We start from the raw sequence: 27,530 nt of genomic DNA on the forward strand, positions 1-27,530 counted from the left end.
TTCATATCCAAACATTAGCCTCTGTAAATAAAAAACGTCAATTTATTTTCACTGCAGCTTCAAACATCCTCAGATTTTCACTGAGCTTCAGATTCATCAAAAACAAACATGACACCAGCAGCTAACTGGCTACCAGCTACAGTAATCACACCAATAACCAATAGTTCAGATCGATATCTTGCCTCATGTTTGGGTGTCAGAGTGAATGAATGTGGATGTGCGAACACATGAAGCAGCCATGCGGGCAGTCAGCAGCCGCAGCACCGCCGCCACCTCCACCTGCTGCGGCCTACTAACCTCCTCCACCCCGGTATGCCTTCTCCATCACCTACAATAAACACGTAGACGGGCTTTTTCTACCGAACCCCGCTGCGATCACTGCCACATGGGGCCGATTGTTTCGTTAGCTTCCTGCTAAAAGTTAGCTTGTTTGGTGTGACACCTCGGTGTTTCCTAACCGTTCTACACGGGCCTGAGCTCACTCCGGCCCGGCCTGCCAAGTAAGCGCCGGGCGGGAGGAGCTTCGGGGCCTGGCCGCCTACTCTGAGGCTCAGGGAAGACAGCGGCGGGAACACGGTGACAGCCAGCCCGGGGTTTATATTTTAGGCATGCGGCAGGATAGCCGTGCGAAGCGGAGACTCACCCTCTGCCGCCACCGAAGTTTCCGTAGGCCCGGTCCCGGTCGTCGTAGCTGTCGTAGTCCGCCATTACTGCTGCTGTGTGTCGGAGGAGGAGGTCCTACACGTCACACTGGCCGAGTTTAGGTGTCTACAAAGCGCCTGACCGGGAATTATTGCACTTACCAGCAAGGGTGGAACGAGAAAAAGACTACTGAAATCAAGTAAAAATACAGTTACACTGATTAAAAATGATCACAGTAGAAGTCCAAATATTGGTCTGTACAATAAAGTAAAAGTTATTCAATAGCATTTTAATCTACAAGGATGCCCCTAAGCGGGGGGATAAAGGGGAGAGCTTTCTTAGGTCCAGCCTAATGAGGGGCCCATGGAGGTCTGAAAATCATGATGGATTGTAAAGTTAAGCTTTAATAAGCATATTTTATTTTAAATCTGACTAATAATCACTCTTATCAGAGCAAACTATTAAGCTGTATTAATGAAGGCTGTAGTACAATATAGCCTTTTTCAAGATGTAAACCCCTTCCCTTTAAAAAGAATTACCTTTTTTAAAAGAAAAGACAGCAATAGGGATTGGCACATTGAAGTAAACCTTGTGGAAAGTTATGTTAGACGTCAGACTGCCAAAATGTAAGAAGAATAAACTGAGACAACTTTTAAGTGGAAAAATATCTAAATAGTTGCAGAATGGCGCAAAAATGGGTGGGGACAAATGGTGGAAATGGGTTAAAAGTACTAAAGAAAAAAGTGGCAAAAAAATGTGACAATAGGTCAAAATTGGCAAAAGATGATTGAAGAAGAAATGAACTAAAAGTGGTAAAAAGAAAAAAAAAGTAGTGAAAATGGGTTCAAAGTGCATGGCTGAGAGTGACAGAAAGGGGTAAAAGTAACATAAAGGTGTTAAAGTTTGCAGAAAGGTGTTTGTGATGGCAAAGAGTGTTAAAATGGGTTGAAAACTGGTAAACTTGCAAAGTGGGTTGAAAGTCGCAAAAATAGATGTCAAAAGGTACTTTAAATAGCAAAAAAAGTGGTTAAATGGTTGCAATTTTGCAGTTGCAAAAATGTGTTAAAAACTGGCAACAACAAAGGTGGAGAAAGTGCTTAAAGGGTTTTTAAAAGTGGCATTATTAAACAATTTCAGAATCAGATCCGGCTCCAAAATGAGGTAACAGTTAGCCGGGATGCTAGCACCAATGCTACTGATCTAACACACATGCACTGATATGTTAAATAAATCACAGCTGAGAAGGGCCCTTCACAGTTATCCAGCTTATTCTGTGGGCAGGCCCGACTGAGTACAGAATAAGGTTGAGCTATCCATTGAAATTTAGGTTCAAATGCAAAATGACCAACAGCAAGTTTGAAATGGCAGAAGGTGCAACATTTCATTAATGTGAAATTTGTCTCAAAATACCAATTTAAGACTTTTTTTGCAGCATACATGTTGTGCCCAAATCCTCAAATATTAAAAATTCAAGTGTCATTTTTTTCAAGAATAGTTAGAATAAAATATCCTACCTTTCCTGCTTTTGTTAGAGAATTATATTAAAATGATTATTACCTTCAATACAATAATTCAAATTGATTTTTTTTAAATAGCTATTTACAAAAACTTTTAAGCCCTAGTTTAATCTGTTTAATATTGAGTTTTATTATATAGAATGATATATTGCTTGTGTTTTAAAAAATATGTATGATGTAACCCAAAGTAATTTAAAAAAATAATTGCATATTAAATCTCAGTCGCAAAATTTGACAAAAATGCAATTAGATTATTTTCCCACATTATTCAGCCCAAGTACAGAATACTTACTGTTGAGGTTGGGAAATGTATTATAATAATTAAAAAAGCAGAAACCAAAATCAAAATACAAAGCGAGTCTTGTTTTCTTTGTCAAAAATGAATTCATAAAAAAGAATAGTTTGGTTTTCATTTTTTATTTCAAACGAAAAAATAACTGCCAAACAGATGCAGAAAAGGTCTTTTCCTGGTTGTAACCAACAGGGGGAGCTTATGTCTGATGCCATTTTCCAGCTTCTCTCTGGGGACCCTGTATTATCCCTCCAGTGAGTTCTAGCTGTACCCCAAAATCTCCCCCCAACCTGATGGGCCTGGGAGAACTCCAAAGGGAAGCATGAAGGATCAGATGTTTGAAACACCTTAACTGCAACAATAACAGTTCTACTCTTTGGATCACCACACACTTTCAGGGGATATTGAGTGGTACAAAGCTTAACACTGACAGTTTGAGAGGACCATAAATTAAAGATAGACACCATTGATTTAAATAGGCCAGAAATGAAAACGCAGCTTCAGATGAGTATAGGAACGTGTAGAAGATGAGGCTGTACATCAGCTAGTCTTTTCTGCAGTGAAGACATCTGCTGTACTTCCTGTTCTTAAACAGTAGAATAAGAATGAAGCAGAGAAACACAAAGACAGGATTCCTTATAGACATTTATTTACATCTCATTTAAAGCCTTCTACAGAAAACATTGACCTTTTAGCCATCAAAGACATATTAACTACATCTCTGTTGGAATAAATACAACTACAAATCTATAAAAAATATATATAAATATAGTCAATGCTATATTCTCCTCTCTAGTCTATGGGATTTACCTTAAGGACAGAAAAGACCATAAAAATAATGAATCTGCCTAAAATCAGTCTAAGAGCCGTTATCCATTAGGGACTAAGGCTCTTTTCAATTCAGGTGCAATAGGTCGTGGCTTGTGTTTGGCTTTAAATTCACCAAGAAGAAGAAAGAAGAAGAAACAATAATGGCGACCACTGTGTGGACAGTGGAGTCCATCCTGCTACTATGGATGTTTTTAATCATCTTTAAGACACCAAGACCCTCTCCTACGCCGACTGTGCAGCTCAGAGGATGAAACTCAGTGGTTTTTGAAGACAGGAGATGTTTACGTTTGACTTTACAGCTGTACTCGCTGACGAGAGCACTGTACTCAGGAATAGTGGGAGGCATCTGCTGCAGACCTCAATGGTGGGGCGACCTCGACCTCTGGGCAGGAAGTGATGGGCTTTTCCTTAGTTTGTGGTTTGGTTTCATCCCCCTAACCCTTACCTTTAAGGTTCAGTTGCCTAAGCCTAGCCCTTTTTGGGGTTTTCTTAGTTTGTGATGTGTTCAATTAAAATTGATCTGCCTCAGTATATTTTCAGATTTTAATTCAGAAAATTCCGATGTTGTGAAAAAAGTCACTTACTGTAACCTCTAACAGCAAGTGGAAAATATAGGTCATTCAGGACGCCATTCTGCTCCCAGCTTGGGTAATGTACGTCACTTCCTGCCCCATAGCGGAGGTCTGCAGCGGATGAGCCCAAAACGTCCCACCATAGAGGTCTGCAGCCAGATCTCAGTCAGGGGGCCTAAAAAAGGAAAATCTTATCTTGATCCTCTTGGGAATAGCTGCATTCACATTTCATGCAGACGGTGCTGGGGTACACAGAAATCAGTCCCAAGACCACCTCTAGAAAGAGGCTGTGGCCCGCCTTGTGTCAAATAACCTTAACTTTGAGTACTCAGTGTACTGAGATCCAGGCCCAAGTCTATGATGTGAAAGCAGCCTTAGGATGCACCCACACAAGGCCCAGTTGCTCTGCACCATGCTGAAGCACGCTTGTCCCCCTGCTGGCCCACTCTCACATTACTCCAAACCAAACCAGGCCTCAGCACGGATAAGTCATCATGCCATAACATGGCACACAGTTTACAAGATGAACAGTTTCTCAGAGTGAGCACAATGGAGACAACATGGCGGTAACTTTACTCACTTTGTGGCTTATTTTGACTTGTTTTGGTCACATACGGTCTCCAAAAATCTGCCATAGTTAAAAAGATTATCAAAAGGGACAATTATATCAATTACACAGCCACATGCTGGTGGAAGCTCATGAGTAATTGCAACATGCTGAAGTCTTCCATCCAGGACAGGACTGAGGGTCTGTACCATTCCTGAGCATGGTGCCGAGCTCTAAACGGCCAAACAAACCGGACTTTGGAGCTCAAACGTTCCTGATTCAATCTGATTCAAATTTTTGGATCAAAACAAGAAGATGAAATAAGTAAAGCTACCCAGACTAACATTTAATGTGCCTCTGATCTTTTGTCCAACGATTATCGTACTCCAACCAAAGAAATATGTGAAACACCCATCAATAAAGTCAATGACTCTCACATAGAATATAGTAAACATATCAGCAGTCTGTTGCACCAACTAAGCTAAGTTTGATCTCAGGTTCTGGTGGAAAGTCTGTTCTTAACCCTTCTTGTAAATGAGTTCAGTTCCATTTTAAGCTGTGCCGTTGTGTTGGCTACCACAGAAATGTAAGCTGAATTAGAACAGTATAACATCCTGACTAACCTCAATACTGCCACAGGATTGGTGATTTCATTTGGTGTGACCAAAAGCATTTTTAACCCGCCTCTTGAACAGGATCTTCACAGACAAGCAGCTGATGATTAACTGATGTTAATTGACAAAGAGTGAAGAAAGTGTGCAAACTAAACGTGTAAACTAACGCTTCCAGCCTGGGTAATACACCACCAGTAACATGGAGTGGTAATATCATCAATAACATCAGGTAATGTAACGCTACTTTACTGAACAGCTGAAACTACCTCTGCTCATGAAAACAAGAGGAAAGTCCTCCTCCATTAGTGAGGGAAGTGATAGACCATGGAGAATATTCTACTGACACCGAACAGTCTGCTCACTGTCATCTCCCACTAACCCCGCCTTTCTAAACCATCACCAGAACAAACAAATATCAAGGCCATTACACCCACTAGGTGTGGAGCCCTAATGGAACTTAAAGCACGATATTTTGGAGATCTTGGTGCTGAAGAACGTGTGGAAATCCTGCGAATGCTAGTTTGGATATTTCAGGTCTGGTAGATAATATTCAGGTGTAGTGAAGGCCTTGTAGATCTCAGATTCATTTGTGTGATCTTAAAGACTTCACATCATTTTTTAAGGGGAATGCTCAGACTCAATACAAGTCATAGATCTGAAGAACCACAGGAGTAGGGGGTCTTGATTCCCATTTGTAGTGCATGTGAAGGTTTGACCTTGAAACACTTGTGCCAGCTCATCATCAGGACTTGTTCAGACCCTGCCAACATTTTCCTGAACTTGTAGATTTAGATGAATCCCTGTAGATCTCGTAGCGGTCTAATTAATGTTCTTTATATCTTAAAGGCATATTGTGATTCTCTCAAAAGGTTCCTGTTGGGATCAACACAGAGCTGAGATCTGGTAAACGAGACGAGTTGCACTTTTAAAACCTTTACAAATCTTGCAGGGGGCTTCAGACCTCTCAGCCTCCGGACGTCGTGAAGATCTTATGGATCTCTTGCAGTGATCTTGCAGAAGTTAAGCACAGATCTGAGGATCTGTTCCTTCAGAGGTCCTTGAATCTTGGCATTATATAATTTGTTGAGATCTTTGGAGATCCATTGTCTGTAGGCCCTTAACTGGTCTAATTCCAACTCTATAGAAATGTGGTTGATCTTGCATATTTCTTAAAAAGTTCTGTGGGGACATGCAAGGACCTAGTACAATGCCTGAAAGTGGAAAAACCAAGGGCAATTGTAGATCTTTCATACTTGCCAGAGTCCATATGGAGCTATACTACTTATCTTGTGCTAACCTAGTGGAAGTCTTGCAGCTTCGGTTGATGACTCCCAGACATTTTGAAGCTCTTATGGATCTGTTGTAGTGATTTTGAGAGATCAAAAACATCAATCTGAGGTTCTCTTAAGGGCCTGGCAGAGTTCCTTGAATCTTCAAGTTGTATACATTGTGGTGATCCTTGGAGAGCCAACTTTTGTAGGTCCTTCACAGGCCTAATCTCACACATCTAGGAGATACATGGTTGATCTGATCTTCTAGATGTCTCATAAAGGTCTTGAGAGACATATTAGGGCCCAAAAGAAAATCTGAAGGTGTGGGAAACAAGAGGAGTCAGAGCTGTTACTGATCTTGCAGAGGTCTTGCAGCTTTAGAGGAGAACTTCCAGACATCCTGAACATCACCATGTAAAGGTTTAACATCACTGTTTTGTGGATCTCTCAAAGGGGTGGCAGAGTTCCTTGGAGATCTTGGTATTAAAGAACTTGTCAAGATTATGCAAACATCTTCTAGAATATGTAAAGGTCTGAAGAAACTATTGTAAATCCTTTATAGGTGTTTTGGTGCCTAGTGAGTCTTGAAGACCTTTTGCTGATCTTGCAGAGTTCTGAAAGAGTTCTTGATTGTCTTCCATTGGTCTTCCTTTGGAGATGGGAAACAAAGGTAGTTGTAGATCTAGTCAGACTCCCCTAGTGTTGCTACCTTGCCTTCCTCTGTGACCCTGAAGGCTATACCAGAGGGGGTTTATACCCTCAAAGGGTTCAACCAAGCCGAGCAGGTTTCTAGAGTAAAAGCCGGAAAGCAGCACCTGGTCCCCCAGGTTGGGGGTTGGGCGTGGGGCTAACAACTCCACCCGTAAAACATCTAACAGTTATAGAAACGCCAATACAGAAACCAAAAGAGAACTTTGTCCTGGGAGAGAAAGGTTCTACAGTCCAAAGAGGAATGACATCATGTGGTGAAAGCCAGGACCCCTGGAAGCCTCAAGACCGATCACCCTTCTCTCAGCCAGGAACAACATCAACATTGGAACATGGAATGTGAGGTCCAGCACCAGATGAAATTGGACGGTGAAGATGGGGATGGATTGGGCACACTACGAGAACTTGTGTCTGAAACCTCCAGACAGGCTCTGACTTGGAACCCCCAAGGGAAGAGGAAAAAAGGCCGACCAAACAACACCTGGCAGCAGGATCTCCAGTCTGACACCAAAAGACTGAGATACACCTGGTCACAGAGAGAGAAGAATGCCAGTGACCGAGTACTCTGGAGGTCCCTTGTCGACGGCCTATACCCCAGTAGGGGTGTCAGGCCAAAGTAAGTAAGGTCTTGTCAGACATGTCTGATTCAGGTAGAGATTTTTAGCCTTAAAGCTGTTGAAGAGGAGTCATGGACATTATAAAGATCTTATGGGCCTCTTTCAATGATTTTGTAGAGATTAAACACATCTTCAAAGATCTCTTAAAGACCTGGCAGAGTCCCTTGAAGACCTTGTTGTTGTTGAGGTCCTGCATGTATCTTTATTATTAGTATTTTTGTGGGGTAAGAAAGCCTCGTAGAACTTGTTGGCATGCGGTTGCTCTTGCAGACCCCTCATGGAGGGCTCAACACGAGATCTAGTAAACGTAAGCTGGGCGTGGATGTTTAGTGGAGTCCTTGCAGATCTCTAACAAATGCAGCAGAGATCTTGGCTGCTGGATTGGTTAATGGGTCTTGTATTTATGGTGGAGGCCTTGCAGAGCCCCCTGGTATCTATCAGAAGTGCTGTAGTCCCCATAAGTCCAGTGGTAGTCTTGAAGATCTAGATCTTGTTTGTCTTGCCAAGTTCTTGCAGGGCCTGTGTTGATTGTAGTCCTTGATCTTGGATAGGCTCAGTCCAGAAGGTGTGGGTGTTGAGGCTCTTAGAGGACAGCAGTGATCTCTTCTAGCTGCCCCCCGATGTGGTGGGTTCTTCTGGGATTCCTTCCAGGTTTGGGGGAGGGGATTCGCTCTGTGGCGGTGAGTCTCTGTGTACTCGCTGTCTCAGATCCTTGGACTGAACATCCCTCTCATCAGGAATCACGGTCTTCCCCAAAGACTGGGAGCAGAAAACAGAAAAGGAGCAAAACAAACTATAAATGAGCTTCTGTGGAAAAATACAGTCAGCCGACTAGAACAAAGAGGAATAAAGAAGGGCAACACACTTTGTAGACTTTGTAACCATTGATTGATTACCTGGTTTTCTGCCAGTGCCTCCTTAGCCATGTAGTGCTCCCTCTTTATCTTCATCTCTACTTCCTCGGGGATGTCAGGGACCATCAGATCGATCAGACGGCCGACGAAGAAGACCACATGCTGAGGAAGAGAGGAAGAGCGCTGATAATGAACAAGTCAGATCCAACCTTGTCACTCATCAACACTCAAACCACTGATTCAGAAATCAGAGCTCTGAATGATGGACGGATCGCGTAAACAGCTCGTGTTGAAGTAAATATCTGCTCTTTCAGAAAAGCCACCTTCTGATTTCAGGTTAAGACAGAAGAGCTCCTTCATCTGCTTGTATAGACACATGAACAGGAAGTGATCAACTGGAATCAAAGACAGCCTCTGGCATTTGTAATGGACTAGCTTTGTTTTTCAATACCAGCACATGAATGGCACAAAGACTGAAACACACTGGATTCAGGACCAGGCTACCATGGAGGAGATGTAAGGAGAAAGGAATAAGAGCCGTGTAAATAATCGTGTGTATATGCAGGTGACATCTCTCTGACAACGATGACCATCCAACTTTACTGTAGAGCATACAGTGGCGAGTGTTAAAGGCATCACCAGTAATGAACCTGAGGGCAGAGAGGAAAACTGCATCCAGGGGTTTTAAAGTAGCAGCTGAAGCATGCCTATACAAAATATCACCAAAATCCAACACTGATAAAAAAAAAAAAGTTGCCTCAACCAGGGTTTTTCTATAATGCTGAGGAAAACATGATTTATTTCTAAAGAAAAAGCCAATCTTTTGATGCAGTTTACTCACCAAGTTAGACATGAGTTTTAAATGTAAACTTCTTGTCAATCCAAATGCCAAGATATTTATATGCTATCACTCTTTCAACACTGGTGCCACCATGAGTAGTAATAATGACACTCTCAAAATCAATGTTCTTAGCTCTAGAAAACAGCAGAAATTTAGTTTTCTCTGCATTCAGAACTAACCTGTGTTTGGTTAGAGCAACTTCCAAATCATTAAAGCAGCTCTGAAGAGAACACACAGCAGACTGTACATTATCAGCAGTGCAATACAGAACTGTGTCATCTGCATAAAGATGAGTTTTACAATTTGAAACCGCTGACACAATATCATTTATATAAAGAGTGAAAAGCACAGCACCAAGGACTTATGTAAATAGATATGGTTTGAACCTCTTTGCCTGTTATTGTCTAAAATCTTTCATAGGGATTTTACTTTGAAAATGAACACTTTAAAATTTTTCTTGATCCTGCCCTCTTTGTGACAACATCCTGTCTCAGGATACAGAAAAAAAACCCTGCCGCCTTTTGGTCTTTGTGTTCCAGTCATTTTAATGTCTGAAAAGCTGTTCCTCATCCGTCCCTCTTATTTCAATTCTGATTGTTGTATCTTTTTAATTTTTTAAAAAATCTTTTTAAGAAACAAATTTCTCATGACAAAGAGATTAACAACCTTCTTGGCTTCATCAGCAACCACAGTTAGTGTTGTCAGCATTCTTATATATTCTGTTTGATTTTTTATCAGTGGTATGGTCGATCAGTTCTGCATAGCCCAAATAGACCACAGTACAATAGCTTTACTGTTTACATACGGCCAGTCCCTCACTGTTCACAGGTCCTTAGTCTGCTGAAACATTTTGATGCTAATGGTTTGAAGTAAAAAGTCTGGATTGTTAGGTTATCCTCAAGGGAAAAAACACTTTAAATGTTTGTTGGAGAATGGTGCAATTATCTCATCTATCTCATTATCTCAAACATGAGCCCCCTGCTTGTGAATTCTGTACATGGATGAACCAACCAGTGCTCCTCAAGATGCTAGTGCTAATTCTGTAGGAAAGGTCAAAAAACACTATGAGAACAACATCTTATAAAAAACTGACCTCGAACACGATGACAAAGGTGAGTCTGATGGCGAGGAGGTGATAGTACTCAGGGAGGTATTCTCCGTTTTCATCCCTGAATCCCCGATACCTGCACACAACATAAAGTGTTACAGCCTCTGCATCCTGTGTTATAACCTCTGCATTATGTGTTACAGCCTCTACATCATGTGTTACAGCCTCTACATCATGTGTTACAGCCTCTTCATCATGTGTTACAGCCTCTACATCATGTGTTACAGCCTCTACATCTGTCATGATCCCTGTCTGTTAAGTCTATTTTTTCACTTTTATTTTTGCACATTCTTGTCTGTTTTATGTTTTGCATGTTCTAATTTTCCTTTTCTGTTTTAGATTGATCTCGCTCTGCTCACCTCGCCCCGCCTTTCCCTCACTGACTCCTGATCCCTCATGTGTCACTCACCTTGTCTCTCCCCCCTGCTGCTCTCCGTCCTGCATGCTGCTCCTCACACCTGTCCTGCATCACTGATTAGTCATAGTATAATACTCACCTGCACACTCACCTCCTTGTCAGTCCGTTGTTCTTCACAGTTCACGTACCAGCCTTCTAGTTTGCTCTCGTCTAGCCTTATTGTTAACGACCTAGCCAGTTATCCATCTCCGCTCCTGCCTGATCCCTGCCTGTACCTTTGCCTGTGAGTTTTTGGATCTCTGGTTTTTGACTCAGACTGCATTAAAGATTTTGATTTTTGCTTCACGTCTACCTGTCTCCCGAGTCGTGCATTTGGGTCCTGATTTATTCTGTGTTCAAGTCCATGGTTCATGACAACATCATGTGTTACAACCTCTGCATCATGTGTTACAGCCTCTACATCATGTGGTACAGCCTCTACATCATGTGTCACAGCCTCTACATCATGTGTTACAGCCTCTACATCATGTGTTACTGCCTCTACATCATGTGTTACATCCTCTGCATCATGTATTACATCCTCTGCATCATGTGTTACAGCCTCTGCATCATGTGTTACTGCCTCTACATCATATGTTACAACCTCTGCATCATGTGTTACAGCCTCTACATCATGTGGTACAGCCTCTACATCATGTGTCACAGCCTCTACATCATGTGTTACAGCCTCTACATCATGTGTTACTGCCTCTACATCATGTGTTACATCCTCTGCATCATGTATTACATCCTCTGCATCATGTGTTACAGCCTCTGCATCATGTGTTACTGCCTCTACATCATATGTTACATCCTCTGCATCATGTATTACATCCTCTGCATCATGTGTTACAGCCTCTGCATCATGTGTTACATCTTCTGTATCATGTGTTACATCTTCTGTATCATGTGTTTATCCTCTGTATCATGTGTTCTTTCTTCTGCATCATGTGTTACATCCTCTGTATAATGTGTTACATCTTCTGTATCATGTGTTGCATCCTCTGTATAATGTGTTACAGCCCGTGCATCATGTGTTACAGCATCTGTGTCATGTGTTACAGCCTCTACATCATGTGTAACAGCCTCTGCATCATGTGTTACAGCCTCTGCATCATGTGTTACAGCCTCTGCATCATGTGTTACAGCCTCTGTATCATGTGTTACAGCCTGTGCATCATGTGTTACAGCCTCTGTATCATGTGTTACAGCCTCTGTATCATGTGTTACAGCCTCTGCATCATGTGTTACAGCCTCTGTATCATGTGTTACAGCCTGTGCATCATGTGTTACAGCCTGTGTATCATGTATATTGTCTGACTCTAGTGTGGGAGCTGGTAACTACCTGCAGGCCATGTGATGCTGGCTGAAGTTCTGAGGTGACGTTGCCAATGTAAAGTTGATGTAGCCGCTCATTGTGCTGTCTCTGGTGTAGCGGTAGTACAGGCGAGGAACAAAGGACGAGGTGAAGGCAATGAGAAATGCCTGAAAACAGATTCTTCAGGTCAGATTATGAGGGCTTTATTTACAGTTCTTCACAGTTCTAATATAAGGTAAATGGATTTAACAGTGGGTGGAAATAGCTGTTGAACTACTACTATAAAAGAAGTAGAAGATGGAAAACACCCCCTTGTTGTCACTTCCGGCTGTGTGCCATTTGGGGCTGCACTGTGCCACATTAGCGCTGTGTACTACATTAATGGTAACTGCTGTTTACACTGATGGAAGTATGGGATCTGGAACACATGAACACGGTTAGTTCTAATAATCCTTCTTGGTGAGGAAGTATTTGAGCATCCTCCATGATAAGGGCTGTAAGAATAACAAAATAAGGAAAGGACCTTTATTGCTTCCTTTCCTATCTCCTTTATCAGAGGAAATGCCGGACCATTCATTTACTAAAGGGGGGGGGGTGAACCACAGATCTTTGTGTGAACTTCCTTTGAGATAACACCCTCTTCGTTCATTCAACGGGCATAATAATGCCATCTTTATTGAACTGATGGAATATTTTTCATTCAAAGACACATAATTAATTTGGATTAATATTAGAGAAGAGGAGGGTGAAAATGAATAATTTAAATTTGCTTTATTTCAACCCAACCTCCAAACATCTGATCAACAGTGTTTGTGCTGCTATTCCTATTCCAGAATATTAAAAGCACCCCACAGAATCAGGGTAAGCTTTGTAGTTATCAAATAAAGATAGAATGGATAAAAAGATATGAAACAAGATGATATCACTACACAATTCCAGCAAAAACATAGATTTAAAAATGATTCCAGAAATCAGGTTTACTCATCCAGAAAGTTCAAAATAAGAATATCAAACCATCCAGGGCTTTTCAGACGTTGGTGAGGAGATGTTTTTTTAAAAACCTTAGAGCTCATATTCATCATCAAGGTTTTCACATTTTATCTGCAGTGTTAAACAGACAGATGTGAACTCTGACCTCCATCAGTGTTAAACTGTAGTTTTAAACCTACGTCAGACCAGTGACACCTTTCCTCGACTCTGAGACCTCTTTCACTGATACTAAGGTAATGTGGATAGGAAAGGACTTAGGAGGTAATTTTTGGACTTTTCAGACCCACAGTCTTCAGTCCAGCCTAGCAGAGCTCTGTGAGGAGGTAACTTGATGTAAGTGAAGCAGAATTTCACAATAAAAGCCCCTAGTGTGTTTTGACTGTTTTTTAATTAGCTTTCCAGGCTCCATGAAGTTGTTTGCTCATTCTTTGACCATGAGAAACTACATTTTACAGAAGGTTCCAGTAATTGTTGTTCCAGTTCCACATTAAAGATGATAAAAACCTCTACCACTAATATTAACAGACTAATAAACACCCAGCTCTGCCTCTACATTCAGAAAAAGTCAAACCCACTCAGGAGAGATGGGGGGAAAGGCTTACATTGCTTAGAACAGCGACGTGTGAGATGAACTCCAGGATGGTAAACCAGATGCCTATGTCCTGAGCTCTCTCTGCCACCGGGCGGCGATATTCAGTCACAAACTTCTGAGCGTCCAATCGAATCTCCACCCAGTTATTGATGAGAGCGAAGAGTGGAGCGAGAGGACACGCTGCCACAAAGATGGTGATGAAGCCAAACTGGAGCACTGAGGGGGACAGAGACAGAACCAGTCAGTACGTTTACATGCAGCTCAGCAGCCATTTTAACCAGTCCAGTATTTATAAACAGACACTGAGGGAGCATGGAGGAGTTACTGTAGGAGGCGTACTTAAAGGAATAACAAAGTTTGGATATGTCAGTAAATATATTATCAGAAATGGACTGTTCCATCTGAACACACCAGATAAAGACTGGAATTTTAAATTCATACCAGTTACTTTGCTGGTTCACACAGTCAAAAAAGTTTTTCCTTCACTCACACACCTGTTCTTGATTACCTGGTGCCTTAGATTTATACACCATTAGGATTAGGGATGCACCGAAATGAAAATTCTTGGCCGAAACCGAAAACCGAAAATGAGGAAACCAAGGCTGAAAACCGAAACACCGAAAGAAATTATTATACCAATTATTAGTACCATTGCATTTATTGCTATGACTGTGTACTAACCTCACTAAAATCAATTGCAAGTGCAAAAATTAACGTTAATGCTTCAAAGAATAAATCAATGACAAAATTATGTAAATATTTATTGAGCACTTCATTCCAACAATACACAGTATAAAATAAAATAAAATACAAAATAAAATGTTTAACTTGACCCCACTCATGTATACATTAAATCAGTGGTTCTCAACCTTTTATCAGTCATGTACCTCCTGTGAAGTATTTTTTCAGCCAAGTAGCCCCTAAACAGCGCAAAGCTGTTTGGCCCAAAAGAAAGACATTATAGAGTGCTGAGACAGCCGTTTGATTTATCAAACTTTGTCACTGATAAACACTTTCAAATTACAAATATTAGATTTGTTTTTCATACATTTTAAATGTTAAAAATGCATGACTAAAGTCATGGCACATCTTCTCATCTCTAAATGTGGGAATTCAAATCAATGTAGCTGTTGAAAACAGTGACTGAAAGGCTTTAAACCCAGAAGTGTGAAAAACTCTGCTCGGCTGCAGTGGTCTCTCTGGAACAATTTGGAAATAAAAACAGAGAGCTAGAAAAAAACTTAAAACCTGTAAATAATAAACATGTTATAAAAAAGACTTGTCTCTTCTCAAACTGAAATCATTTCTTCACAAAAAATAAATCATAAACCTTTAAATGAATGGAGAGGTTGTGAATACAGTGATTGACAGGCATGTGCCAGTGTGGGTCAAACCATTCTGCCATGGGGGAGACTCAGGGGGTTTTAGGGTGATTAAATCTAAGAGCATAAAACATATTAACTCCAGTTTATAAACTTAAGGTCCTTACACTCTAGACGCATTTTTTTCATGCAAAATATTTACATTTGAACCTGTAGCGAGTCAAAGCAAGCTTCCTCACCTGCAACATCATTTTGCAGCGTGACATTGCTGCGGATATTTAAGTAGCGCATTTGCGCTCAAGTGGACATGTTGGGCTGCCTGTTGCCTGTCTCCCTCTCTACCAGGCTAAAAAAAGAGGCACAAACACAAGCACTGATACAGACAGATATGAGGAGATATCAAACATCAGGTGGTGTTGGAGAGGAGGACGTTTTTGTTCCTCTGTCTGCCTTAAAAATCGGCACCACCACCACCATGTGCACTCGTTGGAGCGAAACTCACACAGCTGGAGCTGTTTCTAAACAAACGGGACTTTAGTGAAATATTTACCAACACAGTCTCCTCTGACCTCAGACAAACAACTTATAAAAGCTCTGGATCAACCAGTTAAATGTCTCCTCTGACCAGTCTGGAACACAAACAGGTGAGCCAGCCTGTGCGCTCTGGAGAGAGTTAACTCCTTTCAGCGCGAGCCTCAGCTGTGCCCTATTACTCTTATTGATCATATTTGACACAGAATGAATGAAAAGTCAGTCCCTCCTCGTACAAACTGGGCTGGCACAGTGAATGAAACCGTGAAACTACACGGCACTGACGTCCTGGCTGTGCGTAAAAGTGCCGCGTTACGCACAGAGTGAAGGACAGAGAGGGACACGTCTCCTTTTATCTTCCGCTCTAATAAATATCACTGTTAATCAGAGGACAGAGAAAACACACCGCAGACGTTTGCAGCACGAATGTGATTTTAGAATGTACGTAATATACTGGCAAAAGTGTCGCTCCTGACGTGCAAAGAAAGACACTATTTTTCTAAAATAGTCGGCATGTATTTTAAAATCTCACGTATCCCCTGGAGTGCCCTCACATACGCGTACCCCTATCTGAGAACCACTGATCCAAGCGCGTGCTGGCCACGGCTTTTGCTTGCGTCATCACGTCGTATTTCGGTCTTGTTGTTTCGGTGATAAAAGTCTTTCGGCCGAAAACCGAAAATGCACTTTTGGGCCATTTTCGGCCGAAAATTTTCGGTGGCCGAATTTTCGGTGCATTCCCAATTAGGATTAACCTTCAGACAACAGAACCTTCTTTCTCCCCATGCTTAAGCACAGAGGTTGAATCAGGCCGCCGTTACATGTGGCGGTCACATGTTTTCTTCATGCTAGTTATTAATGGACTTAGTTCTGGTTGGCTGTGCTAACGAGTTAGCATGCAGCTAACTGAACAGTGGAATTCTTTCCCATTCTTTCTTGATGCACATCCTAAGTTACTCAAACAGGGCAGCAAACCCCATTGTCTATAATGGGCTAGGACAGGTCTGGACTGCATGCAGGCTCGCCCTCCTTTCCAGTGAAGCCATGCTGTTGTAACGCAGGCAGAACGTGGCTTAATATGGTCTCACTGAAAAAAGCAGGAACATTCCTGAAAAGGCATCATCTGGATGTTGCTCCAAAGCGTGTATGTACCTCTCAGTATTGATAGTGCCTTCATAGATGTACAGGAGACCCATATGATGGGCACTAATAACCCCCACACCACCACAGATGCTGGCTTTTGTACTGTTTGTTAATAACAGTCTGGATGGTCCTGTCCCTCTTTAGTCCAGAGGACTCCACAGCCTCATATTTTCATACAGATTCTTCTCTGTTGTTTTGCCGATCACGCTCCAACAGCTGGCTTTACTGCTCAACACTGCCCGTACTGTGTCCAGTGGTACTGCAACATCTGGTCTGTATCCATACGCTTCCAGAACATGTGCAGAAATATGGATGAAATTTATGCAGAGAACAGACAAAGAGCTCTGTTCTTAAACCTCTGAGTGTAGAATATGTAAATGAAACCTTAGCAGCAGCACCAGACAGTACTGAAACAAGCTAGCTGACTTCTTTTTAGCTGGAGGCGTGTGTGTGAACTAGTGGCATAAAACTGTATGGACTTCTTGTCTATTCCTGCTTCTCATTCTACAAAGTGCTGAAAGCAGACACTCTGAGAAAACAGGATGGATGCCATTCTTTCTGCTCAAAGATATTGAACACCATCCCTTTAGATCCAACCAGCTGGTACTCACCCATCTCCAAGTATTCACTGAAGAGCCCCTCACAGACCAGCAGCTGGTAGTCAGCCTCCCATGGAGAAACCTCCACCTCACTCTTCATCTCCTCCCCGTCCTCCTTCTTCTCCTCTTTCTGCAGAGGACTGATCTTCCTCTTCTGCCACCATGACCTCACCTTCCTGCCACATAGCCAATCATTAGTCTTCCTTTCACTTTTAAAAGCTTCACCATGCTTAACTAACCCTGAGGAAGGCCACAGTATAGATGACAGTCCTGCTGGTTTGGGCTCAGATTCCCCCATTTAAACAAAAGTTAACAAAGTCCAGATCACTGGATGGTTCCACAGATTACTGTCAGGTTTTCCTGAGGCGCTTTTACTCCCCCGATCTGGCTGAAGGACATGTCTTGTAAAGGGACCACCAAGGTGTATGCTGTATTTTTACTGTTTCTAGCCCTGTGGACTAAAGGCCTTTATAACATTTCTCACAGTCTCTTTAGAGCTCAGGCTTGAAATATTTCTGCCGGGGTGTTTTTTTTTATTTTTTTTAAGTCTTCAAACGTCTCCATGATTCTTTCCCTTCACAAGCACCAGTGGTTTTAGGGACAGCATAAACGCTCCAGTTTGTGTCTGAGTTTTTATCCTTGGTTCCATTTTTGACTCATCAGGTGATATCTTTATTCAAATTAATCTGGTTTCTTTATTTTTCTTTGATCTGTGAAAAAATGAAGTTTTGTGATGACAAAAGTCGCTCATAGTTCATCTGGAGTAATTTCAGTTATAAATAAAAGTTATTATTCAAACTTTTGTCTTTTAAAATTATTTCACCTCCTAAGACCTTGCAGGTGTATTTGGAATTTTCAGGGATTTTCATGGAAATTTGGGAATTTTATTTGGAAATTTTGGAGAATTTGGGGGTCTTTGGAATTTTCAAAAATTTTCATGGATGGATGTTTGGGGGATGTCTTTGTCATTTTTTCAAAATACAATAAGAAATGGTAGAAGGATTTGGATGTTATTTTACTGGATGTTTATTATTATATATGAATATTATAATTTATATATTTTAGGAAATTTGTGTGAAATATTTTCAAGGTATCCAGAACTTATACTGGGATTTTTGTTCATGCTGGGGCTTAATAAGTCTTGTGGTTCATCTGTGGACTATTTGAATACAGTTTTATAATTGTATGTTTACTTTTTCTAACCTTTTCGGTCTCTTGAATTTCCTTGGGTTTAATAAAGTGTCTGTCTGTTTCCTTCTACTGAGAAAACCTATAAAAACTAAACTTAAACAATTTTCACAGAATAGAAAATAAACTAAACTGACAGACCAGCAGTAAACACACTAAAACTGAAATTACATTTAAAATTAAAAATTAAAAACTAGTACGACCTTGTTGCATGTACAAAATGACTCTCTAGTGTCCAATAATCCTGGATAATCTGACCATGTTTAAACTGTTCAGTAGGTCACAGTCAGCTGCTTTCTCTCTGAGTATATAACCATTTTAAATTTAGCTAGATGAGAAATTTCATCAACAACCTCTGCTGTGTTATGCTTTTAATTTGGAAGTCGTATTTCGTAAGCTAAAGTAATAACTTCCTGCTTGGATTTATTCTGCTTTTATTTTGAAAGAAAATGACAAACCTTTGAAGGATAAAAAAAAAAGTTACAGATGCTAAAGTCAAACATGTGCAATGTGGAAAGGTAAATATTTGACATCACAAGGTTCAGATGACCTTTGACCTTTCCGCTGAGCTGTCTGTGAGATTTTAGTGAAGTGAAATGAGACATTGAGGAGCAGTGCTGACTGATTTTACATCACTGTGAGCTTGAAAGGACAAAATAGCACCAGATGAATGTTAAAATGATTCAGGGCCTTACTCTCAGACTCAGACAGCTAATAATCATCTTTTGATTCTGTGTGTTTGAGTGTTTTCTCACGGGCAGATGAACTCCTGGACGTTGTTGATCAGCTGTTTTCCCACCATGATGACGAGCAGCTCCTGAGCCAGCTCAATCAGACACCCACCAGCTCCACACTTTAAACCAGCAGGAATGGAAACCATTAATGCTTCATCCTAGCCCTCATACTCCTCATTTTACCTTTAAAAATATCATTCAGATGTATGAGAAGCAAAAGCCAGCCTGCCAACCCCATCCATCACAAACGGACAGTTTTGTCACCAAATATTCATCTAATTATTCTCTAAACTCAGAGGACAGGATGCGGTCCCAACATGGCCGCGTTTCTGACTCACGTCTTCATTGCGGACTCCGAACAGCGTGTTGTAATGTCCGGGGTAACCGATGAACCTACAGACAGACAAACAAACAAACAAACATTATTACTCAGTAATCTAACATTCCATCAGTGTTTGACTGTGAGACCACTTCATCCAAATATCTTTAAACTCTTGTTTTTTACTGAAAACACAAAAGATGTTGTTTTTAACTGAAGTTTTTTTTTTTGTTAGACTTGGGTCACATATTTGACCCTTTATGACAAGTTTATATTGGTCTCAGAGATCCCCAAAACATGTCTGTGAAGTTCGTTGCTGAAAAATCACCCCAGTATTGGATTTTTACATGTCTAAAAAAAAAAAACCCTCCGTTTCAAGCTGTTTCTGTGTCTGTGGCTTTAAATGTTACTGAGCTGTCTGACTCCGCCCCTAACCACGCCCCTCTCAGGAAATGGATGTGGCTTCATGCATGAAGCTCTCTTGATCCTCCTCTCAGCTGGGATCAGGGGAAGAGGATGGAATTATCTTCCAAGTTGGGAAGGCCAACCGAACATGGAGGCGGGGCTAACTCTCTGCATGACATCATGAGGGGAAGATCTGAGAATGGCATGTTTCAGCACACATTTTCTGGGGGGGGGGGGGCGTTCTGGTACTTAAGGGGATTGTGGACCGGCTAGGGGCACATATTTTTGTTAGAAATGGCTGAAAAAATAATTTTTGCACAATATGTCCCCTTTAAAGCCCTGCCGTGAATAAATGAGGTACAAAGAGGTCATTGATAAAGTCTGCAGACATATGGAATGTAGTCTGCTGTGAGAGAAATGTCTGCAGAAGGAGATAAACCTAGTAAATTCTCTTCACCAACATCCATGTCTCTAAAATCCCCTCCTCTCCAACGTCAATCAAGTCCAGTTTCTTAAATGTATCTCTTTTTATGCAAGTCATGGCATGGATGTGAACAAAAAATAAAAACAACACAACAGCAAAACAACAACAAAAAAAGAATACACCATTAACCCTACTTCTAAACTTCCATGCACAGCAGGGGGTGCCATGGCTCTCTTTAAACCTTTCTGCTGTACTTCCTTATAATCCTGACTTTGAGCCTCACTTTGATCTGCTCCATGTCTGAAGAATAAAAGAGAAAATATCCTTCCTCATTCTGAAAACAAACTATATCCATATAAAGGATAAAGAAGGAGCACCTACAATTGAATCTGATTGGCAACAGCGGTGCTCACCTGCCTTTGAAGAATGCGATGTACACTGGAGATGAGTAGAAGTTGACGAACTGGAAGATGAACACTTTGAGGATGAACATGTCTTCATATTTAGTCTGGGTGCGATGCATCTCTGAGAGGAACACAAAGATGGAAACACAAGATCATCAGCTGAGACACACCTGGTTCACCTGTACAGGTAACTGCAGTGGAGAGACTACAACCAGAGAGACACACCTGGTTCACCTGTACAGGTAACTGCAGTGGAGAAACTACAACCAGAGAGACACACCTGGTTCACCTGTACAGGTAACCGCAGTGGAGAGATTACAACCAGAGAGACACACCTGGTTCACCTGTACAGGTAACTGCAGTGGAGAAACTAAAACCAGAGGATGCTCTCACACCTTTAGATTGTTTACTGTGGTCTGAATCATGGACTGACTGACCAACTCCAGTTGGACAACAAGCAACGTGGATTCTGTGCCTCTCCACTCTTCCTCCAGACTCTGGGACCTTGAAGAGGCACAGAATCCACGTTGCTTGTAGTCCGGTGTGAAGTTTCCACAGTCAGTGATGATTTGGGCTGCCATGGCATCTGCTAGTGTTGGTCCACTGTGTTTTCTGAGGTCCACAGTCAATGCAGCCATCTACCAGGACATTTTAGAGACCTTCATGCTTCCTTCTGCTGACAAGCTTTATGGAGATGTTGATTTTATTTTCCAGCAGGACTTTGCACCTGCCCACACTGCCACAGGTACCAAAAGCTGCTTCAATGACCATGGTGTTACTGTGCTTGATTGGCCACCAAACTGGCCTGACCTGAACCCCATAGAGAATCTATGGGGGATTGTCAAGAGGAAGATGAGAGACACCAGACCCAACAATGCAGATGACCTGAAGGCCGCTATCAAAGCAACCTGGGCTTCCATTACACCTGAGCAGTGCCACAGGCTGATCGCCTCCATGCCACGCTGCATTGATGCAGTAATTCATGCAAAAGGAGGCCCAACCAAGTACTGAAGGCATAGAAATGAACATACTTTTCAGAAGCCTGAAATTTCTGAGTAAAATATCCTTTTTTTAATTGATCTTATGTAATATTCTAGTTTTTTAGACACTGAATTTTGGATTTTCCTATCTGTAAGCCATAATCATCAACATTTCAAGAAATAAAAAGCTTGAAATACTTAACTCTATGTGTAATGAGTCTATATAATATATGAGTTTCACTTTAAGAAAAGAGTGACAAAAAATGTTGGCCTTTTTCATGATATTCTAATTTTTTGAGATGCACTAGTATTGTGGCATAATCATCTCTGTGCTCTTGAGGGACTTTTACAGGTTTCATTTATTTACAGGATCTTTGAAACCCTTTCTCCACTAAGCCAGTCTCAGGATGGGGTCCAGAACCAGGACTACATCCAGCAGCAGTTCTGTTAGTCTACACTAAAGAGACAGAAAGAGGAGTTCCAGCTAGGAGACAGTGATTGCTCTCTCTCTATCTCCTTTAGTCCAAAAACCCCCCACATGGCTGATCATCTGACTGGTCCTGATCCCGGTCTATCATCAGTCTGGTCCTGATCCAGGTCTACCATCAGTCTGAGCCTGATCCAGGTTCATCATCAGTCTGGTCTTGATCCAAGTTCATCATCAGTCTGGTCCTGATCCAGGGTTATCATCAGTCTGGCCCTGATCCAGGGTTATCATCAGTCTGGTCCAGATCCAGGTCTATCATCAGTCTGGTCCTGATCCAGGTCTAGCATCAGTCTGGTCATGGTCCAGGTTTAATCATGAGTCTGGTTCTGATCCAGGTTCACATCAGTCTGGCCCTGATCCAGGTTTTTATCAGTCTGGTCCTGATCACGGTCTATCATCAGTCTGGTTCTGATCCAGGTTTATCATCAGTCTCGTCATGATCCAGGCTTAATCATGGGTCTGGTCCTGATCCAGGTCTATCATCAGTTTGGTCATGATCCAGGTCTATCATCAGTCTGGTCCTGATCCAGGTTTGTCATCAGTCTGGTCCTGATCCAGAGATGATGGTGGAGTCATGTTGACTGTCTGTATAAACCATGTACCAGAGAGTCTGGTCTAGACTGGCCTGGTTTGTGAAGTGTATTGAGGATATGCTGGCTCTGAATCAGGGGGACAGGGTTAAAGAAAGCTTAAATCTCAGGCCTGGGTCATCTGTATGTGATAACGATCAATGGTCTGCTGTTGCCATGGCGTTATCTACTGTGTTCACAACTGAACAAGGTCATGGGTCACCCAGGAGGCGGGTCAAGGACTGTCAGTCATGACTACATTAGAAAGACGGTGTCTGATGTTAGCAGTCTTATGCTCTGAAAAGAAGAAACCAACAAAGAAGAAATGATTGTAGACCCGTTCTTGTGGATCAGGAGGAGGACTGTGTGGATGTATCCTTCAGGTAAAACTGGAGCTATAAATGAGACACTATGGAGGGACAAATAGCCTGGTTAGCCTGGCTAAGTACCAGTTTGTCTGTTAGCTGTAAATGGTGCAAACTTTAACTCCTATTGGTCGGTGTCAGGATGCAGGCTGTGACGTTAGGTCAGGGTGTTGAATTTGTGTTTTCTGATCTGACCTTTAACCAAACAGGCTTGGTGTGAAAACGCCCTATGGCTTTGCCATCTTCAGAGAAAACAGGTCCTATTTATCTAGTCGTATTCTGTTTAATGTCCTGGGTTTGTAATCACTCAACACTGGAGGAATACCTGAGATAAGGTAAGATATCCAGATTCATCCAAATCCTGACCCAAAGGGACAACTGGTTTGAGATTCTTCACTAGCTTTTGTTCTTCTCCAAAGTCTTGTTTGTTTAAGAGGTGACACATTCATGTCAAGAAAGCCTTCTATGTCTATAACGACTCAGATCATGTGACCTTAGACACCTGAAAAGGTCCTGACGACATGCCCTCAGGTAAACTGGGACTCTGCCATGACTCTCAGGTGACCACCAGGATTATTAGCATGCGAATGGTCACTAGCTCTGGCCTCAGGCACTCCCAGAACTGAAGGAGAGGGGAAAGACCGTCAGAAACTCCAGCCAAGTCCAGTTACCCCATTGGATTAAGTTTTGGATAATATCATCAACAAATAAACTCAAACATCACTAAATCAGTATTCTGTTAATGTCTCAGGACGTGGAGATGGTGAGACTCACCCCAGCGGGTGAGGATGTGGGCCAGTGAAGTGTAAACTCTGGACAGCATGAGGATGACCAACAGGTTCAGCACGGATCCTGAAATACTGGCTATCCTGGCAGCCTAAACACACAGACATGGAGAAAATAAGATGTGGCGTCCCTCAGGGAAGCATCCTGGGGCCCGTTATTCCTCCATCAAACTTGTGTATATTTAACAGTAAACATGAGAGATGCTGCTTCGTACTTACAGACAAACTGGCGAATTTGTTGCCGGACCTGTAGATGATGATTCTGAGGATGCTGCGGTACAGAATGATGGCGATAAGAAACATCAGCACCACAATAATCTGCACACAAAAAGAACAACTTAGACTTACTACACACTGACAGAAAAGACTTTCAAATGTTTGACTTCCGTTGACATTTCAGCCAAAGACTATCTGAAGTAAACACAAGATCCCTGTGCTGTTCTGAAAGGATTAGTGCTCAGAGAAGAAACGCCTCAACCCAGAAACGCTCTTAACTGAGAGTCAACCCTGCAGAATAATGGGCAGAAACACCTTTCATTCACAGAAGTCAAAGTTATGACAGGGTTTTTAGACTTCTTACTGCCTCTTTTATGCCTCTGATTGGTTACAGTGAGGTTTTATATATGCATGCATCTCAGTTCCTTAGTTCTTTAGATATGTATGTATACCATGGGGCTCTGAGGTTCATGACCTTTCCAAAGACCTTAACTCATTACTGTATACTGTATGATCAAGTTGTTTGGCCTTTAATGACCATACCTAGGCTAAATCACTGGTAGATACATATTTTAAAAGGCTACCCCAGCTAGCATGTCATATGTGGGCTGCATATATTGGACCCAAGTGGATTTGTCCATAAGTTCTATAGTTGCTCTGACTGTGAGGATCGATTGAGATGGGGCCAATATGGGTGTAAGTGTACATATCTTTATTTTTGATGTCTCTAATATATCAGGTATTTACGGATGAAATACTGAGTGCATCCTGTCCTGCATGAGTGATCAATGCTGAGCTCCAAAAATAGACAGGTGACAAACCTCTGCGTGATCAGAGTTAGACCTCTGCATGGTCAGTTAGACCTCTGCATGGTCAGAGTTAGACCTCTGCATGGTCAGAGTTAGACCTCTGCATGGTCAGTTAGACCTCTGCATGGTCAGAGTTAGACCTCTGCATGGTCAGAGTTAGACAGCTGCATGGTCAGAGTGAGGCCTCTCAAAAGAATGCAAGACTTGGATGCACATGACCTAGTGACTTTTTGATGGCCATGAGAAGTATTTTGGAAGAGGGTGAAAACTACGCTGATGATGTAACACATGCTACAGTGTATGAAGTCTCTGTCAGACTGCAGACTGAGGATGTTAGGATTAGAATGTTGCCTGTCCTATTCTTTAATAAAGCTCATAAAAATATAGATCCTAGTCTGGTGTTTATGAGTTCAGTGTCTATTATCTTAGCATCCACCTTGGGATATGATTGACAGTTTAGTGACTGGGACTGTTTGGTCACTGGTCACACAATGATAAGAGGCATAAAACATTATCCTATAGTGGGTCTCATATAAGTTAAAGTCCACAATGGCAGTCACAGTTGGGGCCACCATGGAATGCACGGATTTAGTACTCATATGCATATGATTGGCTGGCTGGGACTCAGCCTGCAGCCTTTATTTTGCTTTATGACATTAGAAAATGGCTCACTGGTGTGAGACAGAGACACTCATTTAGTCAGCAAACCCTCATTCTTCTATCTAAAAACATTTTTCCCTGCAGCAGGTTTTGACCTGCTGAACCAGGCGTCATGACTGTTGATGAAATGTAGAATGGCTGAACGTGATAGAGATAAAGACTCACCATGATGAGGATGACCATGCAGCCCGTCAGAGTTCTGTTGAATCGCTTGTTCTCAGGAAAGTACGGTTCCTCCGCTCCAGTCACCGGGTTCCTCATGGTCATCGGTGCCATGGCTGTGAACTCTGGACGAGGTCGTTCCTGTGATAACAACGGACGCCATTCATGATCTTATCCATTAGTTACCATCAACACAGCTCAGTCTAACTGATCCTCTTTCGCTGATGTCGTACCTCAATGTCCTCGAACTCGGAACAGTCCCAGCGGTGAGACAGGGATGAGCACGTTCTCTTCCAGTACTCGAGGAAGGTGACAGCCCACAGCGCCATGAAGACGCTGAGAAACACTGTTCCTCCATTATCAAAAAACAGACCTGCCTACAGAGAGGGAGGGAGAAAGTCAGGCGAGGATTCTTGAAAACTAAGGCAACCAAAATGAAACCATCCGCACATGCTACAGTGGACCGTGGAGCACAGGAACACAGTAGAGGAGCCTTTAACCCTCTGTGTGTGTTTGTGGATTAGACACTGTCTTTGTAGCAGGTTTAGAGGACACATTATCCCTACAATTCTTTTTAGAGTGAGAATAAGTAAGCGGTCTTTCCATTGACTGGTCCCTCAGTGTGGAGGCTGTGATGTCAGACAGGTAGGTACCTTATAGGTGACACAGATGCTGGAGTAGTTCCAGTAGGAGCAGATGTTACAGAGAGGACACATGAGAAAGTTGTTTCCTTTGTCACACACCTCCCTCCTAAAACCAAAAACACACTCAGTTCAGATCAGAAAGGAGGGTGACACGTCCCTCCTGTGGATAAATCCCAGTGTCATCTGTGTATTAAACAACACATGGATGACACACCACTGTGTTAAAACCTCAGCTTTATTCTGGCATAAAGTCTGTAAAATCACAAATCATTCTACTTTGAGGGGCAATTATGGTATTTCTAAATATTTTATACGTTTATGGATTCTGAAGCCATAAAGCTTACGGGTCTGGCAGGCAGGCCAAAACAAGTCGATCCATAGACCAGTAGCATAGGGCTTATCTAAGGCCAGCAGGCTAAAAGCAGAGATACTGGATTATTTCAGGATTCTACAAACAGATATGAGCCATGGAAGCTGTAAGAAGGTAAAACACTGCAGTAACACCAGGCTTATTAGCAGTTAGCAACAACAGCTAGGCTCCCACTCGTTACACTGAATGAAGCTGTTAAGCCAAAGTTTCCTTCAACTTCTGATCAGCAGCACTTTATGCTTTATTAGTTAAAACGTGAGTGGGACAGCGGCACTGATTTAGGCTTCAGGCAGCTGCTGCAGGCTGTCTTATTAATGCTGTTTAATCCTCACTTGTCCGTTCATCACAGAAACAGCAGTGCCGTTAACACAGAAGTAAAGCAAAAACCATTCTTACAAATTAAAGTGAAACCAGAATATTACATGTAAAGTATAAAAAACAACAGCGAGATGGCAGCAGAGGGGGATATTTAAGTTTAAAACTCAAATATTAGTGTATTTGAATTTGCTAATAGCTAAATTATTATAGACCGTTTTAATTCACTCTGTGGATCAGAATGAAACTATACATTTTCTGTCATTCTCTACTACAAAGAACAGCTGCTGCAGTGAATTCAGTGTAGGACATGCTTATTATGACAGGTTTATTATACCAAATTAACCTGTATCAGGATACGGACTGTATGGTGAGGCTCGGGGAAATA

At 41.9% G+C, this 27,530-nt stretch overlaps 2 protein-coding genes across 6 annotated transcripts in view; both read right to left on the reverse strand.

Moving 5' to 3' along the window:
• The window catches only part of eif4h (eukaryotic translation initiation factor 4h), a 38,405-nt gene extending 37,641 nt beyond the window's left edge, over positions 1–764 (reverse strand). For all 3 annotated transcript variants that reach the window (XM_041800884.1, XM_041800893.1, XM_041800878.1), the window contains exon 1: positions 644–764. In XM_041800884.1, coding sequence (XP_041656818.1) covers positions 644–708 — 65 coding nt within the window. In that variant the 5' untranslated portion in view covers positions 709–764. The remainder of the gene's footprint in view (positions 1–643) is intronic.
• Positions 765–3,091: 2,327 nt separating this feature from the next.
• The window catches only part of ano7 (anoctamin 7), a 47,792-nt gene continuing 23,353 nt past the window's right edge, over positions 3,092–27,530 (reverse strand). For all 3 annotated transcript variants that reach the window (XM_041809368.1, XM_041809349.1, XM_041809358.1), the window contains 14 exons: positions 26,467–26,563; positions 26,047–26,190; positions 25,817–25,954; positions 24,186–24,284; positions 23,956–24,058; positions 20,790–20,901; positions 19,567–19,621; positions 19,250–19,347; positions 17,319–17,482; positions 13,722–13,927; positions 12,157–12,296; positions 10,400–10,490; positions 8,508–8,627; positions 3,092–8,370 (listed from right to left, as the gene is read on the reverse strand). In XM_041809368.1, coding sequence (XP_041665302.1) covers positions 8,218–8,370; positions 8,508–8,627; positions 10,400–10,490; positions 12,157–12,296; positions 13,722–13,927; positions 17,319–17,482; positions 19,250–19,347; positions 19,567–19,621; positions 20,790–20,901; positions 23,956–24,058; positions 24,186–24,284; positions 25,817–25,954; positions 26,047–26,190; positions 26,467–26,563 — 1,720 coding nt within the window. In that variant the 3' untranslated portion in view covers positions 3,092–8,217. The remainder of the gene's footprint in view (positions 8,371–8,507; positions 8,628–10,399; positions 10,491–12,156; positions 12,297–13,721; positions 13,928–17,318; positions 17,483–19,249; positions 19,348–19,566; positions 19,622–20,789; positions 20,902–23,955; positions 24,059–24,185; positions 24,285–25,816; positions 25,955–26,046; positions 26,191–26,466; positions 26,564–27,530) is intronic.

The sequence above is a fragment of the Cheilinus undulatus genome, linkage group 2 (genome assembly GCF_018320785.1).
Source record: "Cheilinus undulatus linkage group 2, ASM1832078v1, whole genome shotgun sequence".
Taxonomy (NCBI): Eukaryota; Metazoa; Chordata; class Actinopteri; order Labriformes; family Labridae; genus Cheilinus; species Cheilinus undulatus.